The 13,145-nt window shown below is 53.9% G+C and overlaps 1 protein-coding gene across 1 annotated transcript; it reads left to right on the top strand.

Annotated features, from left to right (window-relative positions):
- Positions 1-3,246: 3,246 nt before the first annotated feature.
- Positions 3,247-7,886, top strand: LOC133278172 (coiled-coil domain-containing protein 183-like). Its single transcript, XM_061470697.1, has 14 exons — positions 3,247-3,313; positions 3,415-3,536; positions 3,703-3,777; positions 4,152-4,313; positions 4,437-4,541; positions 4,721-4,843; positions 5,229-5,357; positions 5,498-5,558; positions 5,639-5,739; positions 6,026-6,255; positions 6,577-6,742; positions 6,877-6,996; positions 7,245-7,341; positions 7,777-7,886. The coding sequence occupies exons 1-14, from the start codon at positions 3,247-3,249 to the stop codon at positions 7,884-7,886; spliced, it is 1,668 nt and encodes a 555-aa protein (XP_061326681.1).
- The last annotated feature ends 5,259 nt before the right edge of the window (positions 7,887-13,145 follow it).

The following is a 13,145-nucleotide window of genomic DNA, read 5'->3' as shown; positions in this document are numbered from 1 at the left end:
TTTCAGGACCATTCAAAGTTTATGTACCAATTACCCATTCTCCTGTGAGAACACTGTCTCCACATCTTCCCCCTTTTGTTTTCTCCAGTAACGAGTCGCTACTACAGCAAGGCATACATAAATTTACATTAGCAGAGTAACTATTACAGGGTGCAGCAGCATGTCGAAGATGCTGATGGCAGTGAAGGACTAGCCAAAGAAATTTCTTACCAGTGGAATTCTCCCCCCCCTTAATTTGTTCCATCACCTCCTTTATAACACTACCATTGTATTAAAATTTTTCTAGCTTTTGCCTTAGCATTTTCTAGCAGCTACTGCAAATTTCCATACTCTAACATCTCTTTTACAAGTGACAAATCTATACAATACAAGGTGCAGTTTCTTATTAGCAACTAGCTAGTAAATACAGGTGGTTTTATACACAAAATCACAACCTCTAATAATAACTACTTTACAAGCACACATATTCAGGATGTTACTTTTCAGTTGCCCCCAAGTGATGTTTTGCAGTCATTCGTTTTTCTCTTCCTCTATCTCAGTCTGCTTGGGGTATTCACGGTCAGCTCCTGTAGCTGAGGCATCAGGTTTATCCATTCGTCTGTCCAGCTCATGGCAAGGCTTGACAAACTTTGCAGGCAGTCACCATGGACCTGTAGGCAGGAGGACACAAATATACCCCCTCCCCCAGGTTATCAGTTCTTCAGTTCTTGAGAAGTAGACAGGTTAGACAGGTTAAGTGCAGCATCATTACTCTCTCTCTCTCCCCCTCTTTTCTTTTTTTTTTTTTTTTTTAGTCCCTGCAAAAGCCATCATTACTCCCACTACAGTCCCACGTACAGAACGTGGCACAAGGACCCTGTGGAGACTAACAGCAAACCAGCTCCGAGAAGGAGAAGCATCATTGCAGTGAGAGGTGGCAGGCTCAACCTTAGCGGGGGTCCCCGCAGAGGCTCCGCCTCCCCCACATCGTATGAGGCTTGGGCTTTTATACCGACCAAAATGCACACTCGTTCCGACACAGGTGGCCAGCCTGTGCTGGAACAAGTGGCTAGCAGTATCTACAGAGGTCTCCAAGGGTTGATAGAAACCTGGACATACTTATATTTACCAACTTCTAGTACATGAGTATCACAGAGAAACTGTATGGGCTCTCCCTGTCAATTGCAAGAAAAAATCATAACATATACAGCTTGAGTATAAGAGGATTTTAACGCATACGTGGTCACCGTTTGTCAGGCCTCCTTAACTATTTTGAGATCAAGAGCTTCCCACTCTTTAGCCCCCTGCTGTGTAGTAAACACAGGATATGCCAAGATGCCCATTGCAGAAAATTCCCCAGTAATGTTCACCTCTTTGGTTACCCATTGTTACAACAGAGCGTCTCCAGGGCCAGTAAGTCTGAGCAGACCGACCCGGGAGATGAAGAGTCAGGGTCTGGAAGCAGAGGATATAAATCTGGCTCGGATTCAGGGGATTCGGGGGCTGATCCTGCGCCGAACTCGGGGTCTCCGTTGCTCGCAGCTGTGTCTTTCTTATCAGATGTCTCTCGTTCGGTATGTGGCCATCTGCAGACCTGGCTCCTCCGTGACTGAGTTAAAAATCTTTTCACTCTGGGGCATAGTGGGCTGGAGAGGCTCGCGGTTCCTTTAAATCTCCCGCTCGCGCATGATCCCTATTTTCTACTGCGTGCTTCAAAATGGCGCCGCAATCGGTCCGGCGCCGAGGCACCGCCCTCTTTCTTTCGGATTCCTCGACTTTTATCATGCGTGTACCTTCTAATATACTTTCTCTGTCCTTTTCAAAGTCCCTGCTTTCGGAACTGGGGTGGTGGGGGAGCAGGGGGTTACACCTCCTCCGCGGCACCTTCTGATGGAGGGGGAGAAAAGGGGGGGGGGAAACCCTGTGCTCCCGCGAGTTGGGGTGGGGGGGAACGAGTTGTAATCTTCCCCCGGTTTCAGCCGACCGGGGACGTCTGTTCCTAGTTTCTCCGTTGCTACCGCAGCAGTTTTCTTTTCTGCCTTGTATCTTTTTATACAGTTCATTACTTCCCTCCGTGGTTTACCGAGTTTCTTTGCCTTTTTATAATCATTAAGCACTGAGTCAAATAGTTCATCACCAAACTTTTGCCACTCACTCTCCTCAAATATTGTATTAGGATCTGCAAAAAAAATCTCTTAGCCTTCCCTACAGCCACTAGACCTGCTAGCTGCTTTAGAGTCTCAGGCTCAATTCCCCGCTTTTCTAAAAAGCACTGTAAAAAGTTAAGGGCTCAGTTCCCCGCTGCCGTTGTCGAAGCCGAGTTTTGCTGAGGGACAGTGAAACGGAGATTCATGAACCACTTTATCCGATTTAAAATGCTTTCTCTTGCCCCCAATGTAATCTACGTGTTTAAATTTTGCCTCGGAAAGGTTAGGGGCGTAATTCCTGTATTTGGCACGTGGACGTGGCCTCCGTGTGGAGATCTCTACATGCATGGCCAGACTGGGGAGATTCCTTGGGTGTACAAACCCTTCCCTGCTTGTCTTTCAAGCGACCACTTCTTCATGCAGGCTTGATGAAGCACTAGAGATAATCGTGTCGGAATTTAGCTTGTCACTGGCTATTAGCGCTAACATGCCATTTATAAATCTGCAAAGGAGATGCTGAGTAAGAGCCTCAGAGGGTATTTCTTAACCCCCTTAGCACAACAGGATGGCTGTAGGTAAAAGACCCCGCATTACAGAAGCTTGATCTCGGCTGAAGTACAAGCTTAGTGCTGGGAAGGCCATTTCCTCCAAAGTCTTTTTCTGCAGCTCTCTGGTAGTGGGATCTTGATGGTATTGACCAACAAACAAGTGTACGTGCTTGCATTTCGTGTCCCGTTTGTAGGTGAGCAAGAGCATACGGTGAGCATCCGAATAAATAATCAGTATTGAGAGCTGGTTGGTTCTTGCCCGTGTCAACAGGAGCGTAACTCCCTGCGCGGCTGTTTCCTGACCAATGAGCTGACCTTTCCAAAGGGACATGTCCAGGCAGCAAGAGGCTGCTCTTGCTCCGTTGCTGTGGTTACGGCCCGGCAACAGTTCCCAGGGCGTAGGGAGCTCAGCTCCATGTTGTGGTTACAGCCCTGCGACAATTATGAGGACGTAGGTTGCTCAGCTCCGTTGGCTTGGCCACAGCTCTGTGACCCTTGCAGCGGGCAGTAGAACTGCAGTGGCTGCTGCGTACACAGCGGGGCTGGAGAGCCGAGGCAGGAGCAGCGGCATCATGCTGGGCCAGAAGACGAACCTCAGCAAGCGCATCCGTGAGATGCGTGCCAGCATAGCCTTGCAAGGTGCTGCCCCGTTGGCTTTGCGTTATGGGCTGGGCCAAGTAGGGGGCTTTTGGTCCCCGCATCATCCTGCATGGTACCAACAGCTCCTCAATGTCCTGCAGGGCAAGCAAGGAACTTGTACAGCAAGCCACAGGAAGAGAAGTTCACGCAGAACGTGGAGCGGCTGCCCCAGCTGCGAGAGGCGGTGCAGGAGGATATCTATGTCCTGGGCCTTGCCCGCAAGGTACCGGCAGGTCCCATTTGCTGCCTCCGTGACTGTGACTCTGCTGGACGTGCAGAGCTAGCTTCTCCACTGGTCCTGTCCAGGAGCAGGGAGTGCAGGGCAGCAGGAGGCTGGGACCATCCCCAGGCTGGCAGTGATGTGTTCTCTGCCCTTCTTCTGCCCACAGCATGAGCTCACCATCGCTGAGGCTTGCGGAGCGGAGCAGCCCTTGGGCATTGCTTTGGCCAGTAAGCCGTTGGAGGTAATAGCAGAGTCCAGCGGGGCCAGGCTGCTGGCAGTGGGCTGGGGTTCAGGGGATGCTCAGAAGGAGCGGTTGGAGGGAACAGGCAGCTGGTGCCAGCACCAGGACAGCCCCGCGGGGCTGGTGCAGTGAGACACGGGGCGTCCATGAGCGGTCCCGTGGGACCCTTTGCACTGCAGGACCCATCAGTGTCCTCCCCTAGCTCCCTGAGCAGGTCCTTTGCCCCAGCAGAGCTCCTGTCCCGCCAAGGGAGCGAGCAGGTCCCAGCATCCCCAGCTCTACCTTGGCAATGAGTTTTGCAGGCAGGACCCCTTCTCCCGTGGGCGCCCAGCGAGCCCTGCCTCCAGCCTGGCAAATGCTCACATCCCATGCAGGTGGCCCGGGAGAAGCTCCGGGCTGAAGTCTGTCGCCAGGTGAACACATGCAACATGCTGCTGTACCAGGTGGAGCAGCGGAGCCGGGCCAAGGAGCGGCTGCAGAGGCGGCTGCAGCAGCTGCAGGATGTCCAGAGGGCCGAAAAGCAGCAGCAGGCACAGGTGCCAGGGCCCCTCCCTGGGGTGGCAGCACCCGTGGGGGGTTTCAGTCAACCCTGCCCCCCTGGGTGGGCACTGGTCTCAGTAGATGGGCTCACCCCTTGTCTCCAACCTTCTCTGCCCCAGGTGGTTCGTACCCTGGAGGGCAACATAGAGAAGATGCAAACAAAAGTCCGCGCTGGGCAGAAGGTGACTGCCCTGTACGTGGCGGTGCGGGATGCCCTGAGGAAGGTGAGCTCATCCTCACCGTGCCGTTGTCTCACCCGCTCCCCCTGCAAAGGCACTGAAGGGCCCAAGGGGCTGTGCTGGTGGGACACCCTCCTGCAGGAGGTCCTCCTGCTCCCCTCCACCTTCTGTCCCAGCACAGGGCACCCCTGGGACTCAGTGGGCTCTGGCTCCCCGTGTCCCAGGAGCTGGCCCACCTGCCTCTGCACCTGGACCTCCTGAGTGAGACGGCCGAGCTGCAGCATAGGGAGGTGGAGGACATGGAGCTCATGGCCTCGCGTGGGCTCAGAGCTGCTCGTGGAGCCGAGGTGAGACCATCGTCCAGGGCACCTCAGGGTGCTTTCCTGCCCTCCAGAGCCCACACATGGCACCAGATGGCCGTGCTGCTGAGTCTTCCTTCCTTCAAGAAAAAGCAAGACTGAGCTTGGCTTCCCCGCAGCACCCAGATGCCTCCATAGCTCCTCCTGTGTCTGGCTCTTGGGCCGGGCTGCCCTGAGCTGGGGACAGCTGCCTGAAGCCCTGGCCACGGGGAAGGTGGCGTTCTCCATTCTCTAGCTGGCCTTGCTCACTTTCCTTCCCAGGCTGTTTACAGGGGGTAGGGGGTGGCATTTTTGATGCTGGCCATGCCAGGCTTAGAAGCTCACAGAGGTCCGCTGGAGCTTTGGGAGCCACTTCTCTTCTGCTCTGCTCCAGGAGCGCATGGTCAGGACGAAAACCCAGGTCCTTGCAGAGAGGGAGCTCAGGCTCCGCACCCAGGCTGTTCAGAAAGAGCCCAGAGACGGAGGCTGGCTCAAGGAAGCAAAAGAAAGGGCTCTGAAAACGGTGAGCTGGGGGACCCCGGCACATTCAGGGTTGCCGGCATAGGGCGGGCATCAGTGCCCAGCCTGCCATGGGTGAGGGGCTGCAGGGCCAGCTCCCCCAGGGTGCCAGCAGCTCAGGGGTGACGATGAACATCCTTGCAGCAAGCCAAGCATGACCTCAGCAGGGACTTCCTGAGCCTGCCCGCAGGGGACCCAGTGGTGGGTGAGTGCCTGTCAGGGTGCAGGGGGGGGATGCAGGCGCAGCCGCAGGCATCCTTCCCTGCCACAACCTTTCCACCGCAGCTGCCAAACAGGAGGCCACCAAGTACCAGCTGCAGCGGGAGGCCTACGTGAGGGAGAAGATAGAGGAGGCCAAGGATGTGGTGCAGTGCTCCCGCCTCTGGGTGAGGTGAAAAGCCATCTCTGGTAGAAGCTGGGGCTGCTCCAGCCCCAGGGAGCTGAGCCTTGTCTGCTCACCTTGTTCCATGGCAGGGTTATCTGCTCTCCTCTGTCCCCAGAGCCCCCCAGGGCCCCTCTTGTACAGGCAGGGCTGGAACTGCTTTGCTCCACGCCATGAACTTGCAGTGCTTCCTGTGGTTCCTGGTGCAGAAACCTCCCCAGGAGCACGGCCCAGATCCTGTACCCTGCAGGAGTGCCCTGGGCTGAGTCCCTGTGCTCTCCCCCGGCCAGGACATCCCCATCAGGCTCCAGGCACAGCAGAAGTCCCTGCTGGAAATGGAGCAGTACCTCACAAGGTGCAAGCAGAAGAAGCAGGAGCTGGAGAAGGCAGTGAAGGAGCTGGAGATGCAGCGCGATGAGCTGAAGTTTCGCCGGCCCCCAGACACAAGCAGGTGCTGCTGGCCTCCGGACACTCATGCCAAAGGGGCCGGCACCCTTAGGGGCAGGGGGACACGTGCATGGCAGGTGTCCCAAGAGGGCAGCCCTTCCTTTGTCACCCTGCGGCTGCCCACCCCTCCCGCACTGGGAGGCTTTCTGAGCAGAGTGCTGCCCCAGCTCTGGTGCTGGCAGAGCACGCAAAGCTCCTGCGCTGGCAGCAGGAGGAGCCTTGCTCCTTGCCTGGCATGGGAAGTGGGAGCAGCAGCAGCGTGGGGTTGAGTTGCAGGCAGCATCTCTGCTCTGCGCTTGGGGGCAGGGGAGAAGCTGGGCAGCAGCTTTTGCAACAGCTTTGGGGTGTCTGCACCCCTGTGCCGTTGTATGGATGTGACCGTGGTTGGCTCCAGGGGGCTGGTGGAGGAGCTGAGGACGAGGCTGCAGCGGGAAGAGGCTCGGCTGGAACAGGGGCGAGCCCAGCTGCTGAGGAGCCAGGAGACGCTGCTGGACTTTGAAAACGCACTTGACAACCTCTTCGTCCGGCTGCGGGGCATCACCGTGCCTGGCCAGATACCCGCCCAACGCTGGGCTGAGCAGAGCCCAGGCTCTGCTTGGTGCTGCAACGGCACCGTGTGGTGACACTTGGTGCAGCGACCATCACCCCAAGGGGCTCGTTCTCCCCACCAAGGCTGTTCCCTCTCTGACTCCAGGAGCATCCTGTCAAGGCCATGGCAGTGGACGAGAAGCTCCGGCAGTGTGAGCAGAAGCTGCAGTACCTGGTGCAGCGGGTGGCTGACCTGCCCCCCTCCAGCCACAGCGAGGATGATGAGGTGCACGGCGGCTCCATCCCTGCTGCGCTCTTTGGGGACCCGCACAGGCTTTCCCGGGTGGCCCGTGCCAAGCCATCCTCCCAGCTGGAGGATGGAGGTGCTCGAGGGAAGAGCCACGGAGCAGCTCAGGCCCAGGTGGCCCCGGGCTCTGTGGGGTGTTCCCTACCAGGGGCACATGGAGCTTGGGCACCCCTTTGCTTGTAACACCCGCCTCCCCTTCAGCTATGAACACAGCCTCTCTTTCACAGACTTTTGTGAAGGTCAGGCAGCTGCTGGAGGAAACCCTCATGGCCGATCCACGGAACCGGAAGGTTTCCTTGGAGGACACGGGCGTGGGGCTCCAAGGTAGGAAAGGGGACACATCCCACGGCAACTGCCCCAGCCAGCCCCTGCCTCCTGGCATTTCTGGCTGTCCTTGCCCATCTTCCACTGTCCCAGCAGAGCCCAACCCAGGAGTTGCTGCAGGCGTTGGGGCTGACCGCGCTTGGCTCCAGGCCTTTGAGCATAGTGCTGGTTTTCTGTGTGCATGTGGGAGACTGGAGGCAGATGGTGGCTTGGGGAGCGTAGAAGCACCACAGGAGCAAGGGGGGATGCTGTGGTGCAAGCGGGGAGAGCCTCGTCTTCAGAACCACTTGGCTGTGAATCTTCTTCACAGCCAGGGCTTGGCTCTGCCAGTGGCCTCCTCCTATGGGAGCTGCCGGCTCCTCCTGGGGACACAGGCACAGCAGAGGCAGCCCCACAGACCCTCCCCAGCCCGCTCCTCTCCGCTCTCTCCTCCAGACGATTTTGATATCCCTGACAACCACAGTGGCCTTGTCCTCACCAGAGAAGCCATCAAGAAGCAAGGGCTGGACTTGATCGAAAGCAAGAAGAAAAGCAAGAGGAAGTAGCCGTTGCTCCCCGAGACCTGGGGATGCCCCAGAGCACCCGTTGTGCACTTTTGCCTCCTGTTAATAGAGGAGATGTTTTTCATTCCATCGGATGCGCTTGGTGGGCTTTGTGTGACTGCAGGTGTGGGGATTCTATTGCCAAAACGTAGCACAAGCTGTGGTTTTGAAAGGAAGCTCCAGAAGGAGCATGATGTGCCAGTGACCACGTGGAATGGAGCGTCCCAGAACCAAGAGCCCAGCAGGTACTTTCTTCTGCAATCACACTGCAGAAGACAACCCACCCATCTCCTGCCCCTGTCCTGTTCTCATGTGCTTACCGCAGCCAGGGGGGTGAGCTGAACTTCTAGGAACTACATCATAGATAGCCTGCATAGAAGAGCCAAAATTAAAACACCCAATGCCTCCTCCCACAACAGTGTGCCAGGACAAAAAGCTCTTGCTGGGCATCACCTACACATGGTGAGCACCAGATAAGCCCCACCGACACGCCAACCTGCCCTTTCTTAGCCACCCAAAACTCCATCCCTCCACATGGAAGGGAACCAAGGAAAAGCTAGGGTGGAATGTGGGCATTGGCAGCAGCAGAATGGGAGGAAGCCCTGGGGTGGTGAGGCAGCAGGAGGCCTGTGCGAGAGGACCGCCGCTCCCCGGGGCTGAGGGACTGAGGAGCAGTGGGTCTGGACCCCAGCTGGGCACACTGTCCCCACCACCACAGTGGGGCGGTCATTGGCATCCATGAGGAATGGCTCAGGGAGATCCGAGAGGAGCCCAGATGTAAGCGGCGAGGAGAAGCAGACAGGCCAACCCAATACGGGTGATAAGCAACTTCTAGTTTATTTGTGACGCAGTTCACACATATATAGGAGTGGTATTCAGCCACTCCTTCTTGGCATAACAGTATTGGTTAGCCCCCACAGCTTCCTCCACATTCTCCTCCCAGGTCCGGTCTCCGGCCACCTGTGGGGGCCACCCCCTGCCTTGCTTGCACGGTCCTCCAGAACTCTATGGTCCTGCTCTTAAGAGTCATTCTGCAACAATTCCCCCCTTTTTCTTTGTGCAAGCAAGGCATTATGGGTTATTCTGTTCACCTGTTTTATCACACAACTATAAACAAGCCTAATAGCTACGATGATTAACCTAACAAGGATACATAAGTGCAATACTTTTAAACAGTGTTTGACTCAACCTGTAATGCCCCGTGAAGACAACCATCTAGTTATTCTTAGGATATTGCTCATTTCCTATTGCTGGGTAAGCTGAGCCAGGGTTCTCAGCTGTGCGTACATCGAATTAGCATAATCAGAGACTCATACAACACATTCCATCAAACTCTTCACATCCATGTCCCTGTTCCAACAACAAAAGGTTCTGCAGTGTTGCATGTCTTACAGAGTCAACATTAAAACAAATCAGGAATTGCCTTCGATGTAGAATTGTCTGCTTAGCAACTCAGCAACCCAGTCTGCTTAGTTGAGCTGAAGCACTTACAGTGATTTGGCATATTATGATTGGATCCATGTTTTGAAGACCCTCAGTGACTAACATATAATCGGTTAAACACAGGTGTGAGAACTCAACCCTGAAAGCTTGCCAACAGTCCACAGTTCTCATTAGCTTGGTGAATTCCAGCCTCTTATCTTGCTTGCTTAAGCTTCCTCGGGCCTCCCACGGCCCCGCGGTATCTTTCAGGACCATTCAAAGTTTATGTACCAATTACCCATTCTCCTGTGAGAACACTGTCTCCACATCTTCCCCCTTTTGTTTTCTCCAGTAACGAGTCGCTACTACAGCAAGGCATACATAAATTTACATTAGCAGAGTAACTATTACAGGGTGCAGCAGCATGTCGAAGATGCTGATGGCAGTGAAGGACTAGCCAAAGAAATTTCTTACCAGTGGAATTCTCCCCCCCCTTAATTTGTTACATCACCTCCTTTATAACACTACCATTGTATTAAAATTTTTCTAGCTTTTGCCTTAGCATTTTCTAGCAGCTACTGCAAATTTCCATACTCTAACATCTCTTTTACAAGTGACAAATCTATACAATACAAGGTGCAGTTTCTTATTAGCAACTAGCTAGTAAATACAGGTGGTTTTATACACAAAATCACAACCTCTAATAATAACTACTTTACAAGCACACATATTCAGGATGTTACTTTTCAGTTGCCCCCAAGTGATGTTTTGCAGTCATTCGTTTTTCTCTTCCTCTATCTCAGTCTGCTTGGGGTATTCACGGTCAGCTCCTGTAGCTGAGGCATCAGGTTTATCCATTCGTCTGTCCAGCTCATGGCAAGGCTTGACAAACTTTGCAGGCAGTCACCATGGACCTGTAGGCAGGAGGACACAAATATACCCCCTCCCCCAGGTTATCAGTTCTTCAGTTCTTGAGAAGTAGACAGGTTAGACAGGTTAAGTACAGCATCATTACTCTCTCTCTCTCCCCCTCTTTTCTTTTCTTTTTTTTTTTTTTTTTTTAGTCCCTGCAAAAGCCATCATTACTCCCACTACAGTCCCACGTACAGAACGTGGCACAAGGACCCTGTGGAGACTAACAGCAAACCAGCTCCGAGAAGGAGAAGCATCATTGCAGTGAGAGGTGGCAGGCTCAACCTTAGCGGGGGTCCCCGCAGAGGCTCCGCCTCCCCCACATCGTATGAGGCTTGGGCTTTTATACCGACCAAAATGCACACTCGTTCCGACACAGGTGGCCAGCCTGTGCTGGAACAAGTGGCTAGCAGTATCTACAGAGGTCTCCAAGGGTTGATAGAAACCTGGACATACTTATATTTACCAACTTCTAGTACATGAGTATCACAGAGAAACTGTATGGGCTCTCCCTGTCAATTGCAAGAAAAAATCATAACATATACAGCTTGAGTATAAGAGGATTTTAACGCATACGTGGTCACCGTTTGTCAGGCCTCCTTAACTATTTTGAGATCAAGAGCTTCCCACTCTTTAGCCCCCTGCTGTGTAGTAAACACAGGATATGCCAAGATGCCCATTGCAGAAAATTCCCCAGTAATGTTCACCTCTTTGGTTACCCATTGTTACAACAGAGCGTCTCCAGGGCCAGTAAGTCTGAGCAGACCGACCCGGGAGATGAAGAGTCAGGGTCTGGAAGCAGAGGATATAAATCTGGCTCGGATTCAGGGGATTCGGGGGCTGATCCTGCGCCGAACTCGGGGTCTCCGTTGCTCGCAGCTGTGTCTTTCTTATCAGATGTCTCTCGTTCGGTATGTGGCCATCTGCAGACCTGGCTCCTCCGTGACTGAGTTAAAAATCTTTTCACTCTGGGGCATAGTGGGCTGGAGAGGCTCGCGGTTCCTTTAAATCTCCCGCTCGCGCATGATCCCTATTTTCTACTGCGTGCTTCAAAATGGCGCCGCAATCGGTCCGGCGCCGAGGCACCGCCCTCTTTCTTTCGGATTCCTCGACTTTTATCATGCGTGTACCTTCTAATATACTTTCTCTGTCCTTTTCAAAGTCCCTGCTTTCGGAACTGGGGTGGTGGGGGAGCAGGGGGTTACACCTCCTCCGCGGCACCTTCTGATGGAGGGGGAGAAAAGGGGGGGGGGAAACCCTGTGCTCCCGCGAGTTGGGGTGGGGGGGAACGAGTTGTAATCTTCCCCCGGTTTCAGCCGACCGGGGACGTCTGTTCCTAGTTTCTCCGTTGCTACCGCAGCAGTTTTCTTTTCTGCCTTGTATCTTTTTATACAGTTCATTACTTCCCTCCGTGGTTTACCGAGTTTCTTTGCCTTTTTATAATCATTAAGCACTGAGTCAAATAGTTCATCACCAAACTTTTGCCACTCACTCTCCTCAAATATTGTATTAGGATCTGCAAACAAAATCTCTTAGCCTTCCCTACAGCCACTAGACCTGCTAGCTGCTTTAGAGTCTCAGGCTCAATTCCCCGCTTTTCTAAAAAGCACTGTAAAAAGTTAAGGGCTCAGTTCCCCGCTGCCGTTGTCGAAGCCGAGTTTTGCTGAGGGACAGTGAAACGGAGATTCATGAACCACTTTATCCGATTTAAAATGCTTTCTCTTGCCCCCAATGTAATCTACGTGTTTAAATTTTGCCTCGGAAAGGTTAGGGGCGTAATTCCTGTATTTGGCACGTGGACGTGGCCTCCGTGTGGAGATCTCTACATGCATGGCCAGACTGGGGAGATTCCTTGGGTGTACAAACCCTTCCCTGCTTGTCTTTCAAGCGACCACTTCTTCATGCAGGCTTGATGAAGCACTAGAGATAATCGTGTCGGAATTTAGCTTGTCACTGGCTATTAGCGCTAACATGCCATTTATAAATCTGCAAAGGAGATGCTGAGTAAGAGCCTCAGAGGGTATTTCTTAACCCCCTTAGCACAACAGGATGGCTGTAGGTAAAAGACCCCGCATTACAGAAGCTTGATCTCGGCTGAAGTACAAGCTTAGTGCTGGGAAGGCCATTTCCTCCAAAGTCTTTTTCTGCAGCTCTCTGGTAGTGGGATCTTGATGGTATTGACCAACAAACAAGTGTACGTGCTTGCATTTCGTGTCCCGTTTGTAGGTGAGCAAGAGCATACGGTGAGCATCCGAATAAATAATCAGTATTGAGAGCTGGTTGGTTCTTGCCCGTGTCAACAGGAGCGTAACTCCCTGCGCGGCTGTTTCCTGACCAATGAGCTGACCTTTCCAAAGGGACATGTCCAGGCAGCAAGAGGCTGCTCTTGCTCCGTTGCTGTGGTTACGGCCCGGCAACAGTTCCCAGGGCGTAGGGAGCTCAGCTCCATGTTGTGGTTACAGCCCTGCGACAATTATGAGGACGTAGGTTGCTCAGCTCCGTTGGCTTGGCCACAGCTCTGTGACCCTTGCAGCGGGCAGTAGAACTGCAGTGGCTGCTGCGTACACAGCGGGGCTGGAGAGCCGAGGCAGGAGCAGCGGCATCATGCTGGGCCAGAAGACAAACCTCAGCAAGCGCATCCGTGAGATGCGTGCCAGCATAGCCTTGCAAGGTGCTGCCCCGTTGGCTTTGCGTTATGGGCTGGGCCAAGTAGGGGGCTTTTGGTCCCCGCATCATCCTGCATGGTACCAACAGCTCCTCAATGTCCTGCAGGGCAAGCAAGGAACTTGTACAGCAAGCCACAGGAAGAGAAGTTCACGCAGAACGTGGAGCGGCTGCCCCAGCTGCGAGAGGCGGTGCAGGAGGATATCTATGTCCTGGGCCTTGCCCGCAAGGTACCGGCAGGTCCCATTTGCTGCCTCCGTGACT

Source organism: Pezoporus flaviventris, unplaced genomic scaffold (genome assembly GCF_033815535.1).
Source record: "Pezoporus flaviventris isolate CSIRO_AGI_PZ_B2104156 unplaced genomic scaffold, CSIRO_AGI_Pfla_v1 ptg000063l, whole genome shotgun sequence".
NCBI classification, from domain to species: Eukaryota; Metazoa; Chordata; class Aves; order Psittaciformes; family Psittacidae; genus Pezoporus; species Pezoporus flaviventris.
Note: the sequence above shows the minus strand (reverse complement) of the source record. Positions and strands in the feature narration are given on the sequence as shown.

What these genes read in the sequence shown, in the direction of transcription:
- LOC133278172 (XM_061470697.1), top strand. Translation starts at nt 3,247, where the DNA reads ATGCTGGGCCAGAAGACGAACCTCAGCAAGCGCATCCGTGAGATGCGT. An exon ending in TGCGGGATGCCCTGAGGAAG is followed by an intron (nt 4,542 to 4,720) that starts GTGAGCTCATCC and finishes CCCGTGTCCCAG; the next exon opens with GAGCTGGCCCACCTGCCTCT. An exon ending in CCGTGCCTGGCCAGATACCC is followed by an intron (nt 6,743 to 6,876) that starts GCCCAACGCTGG and finishes CTCTGACTCCAG; the next exon opens with GAGCATCCTGTCAAGGCCAT.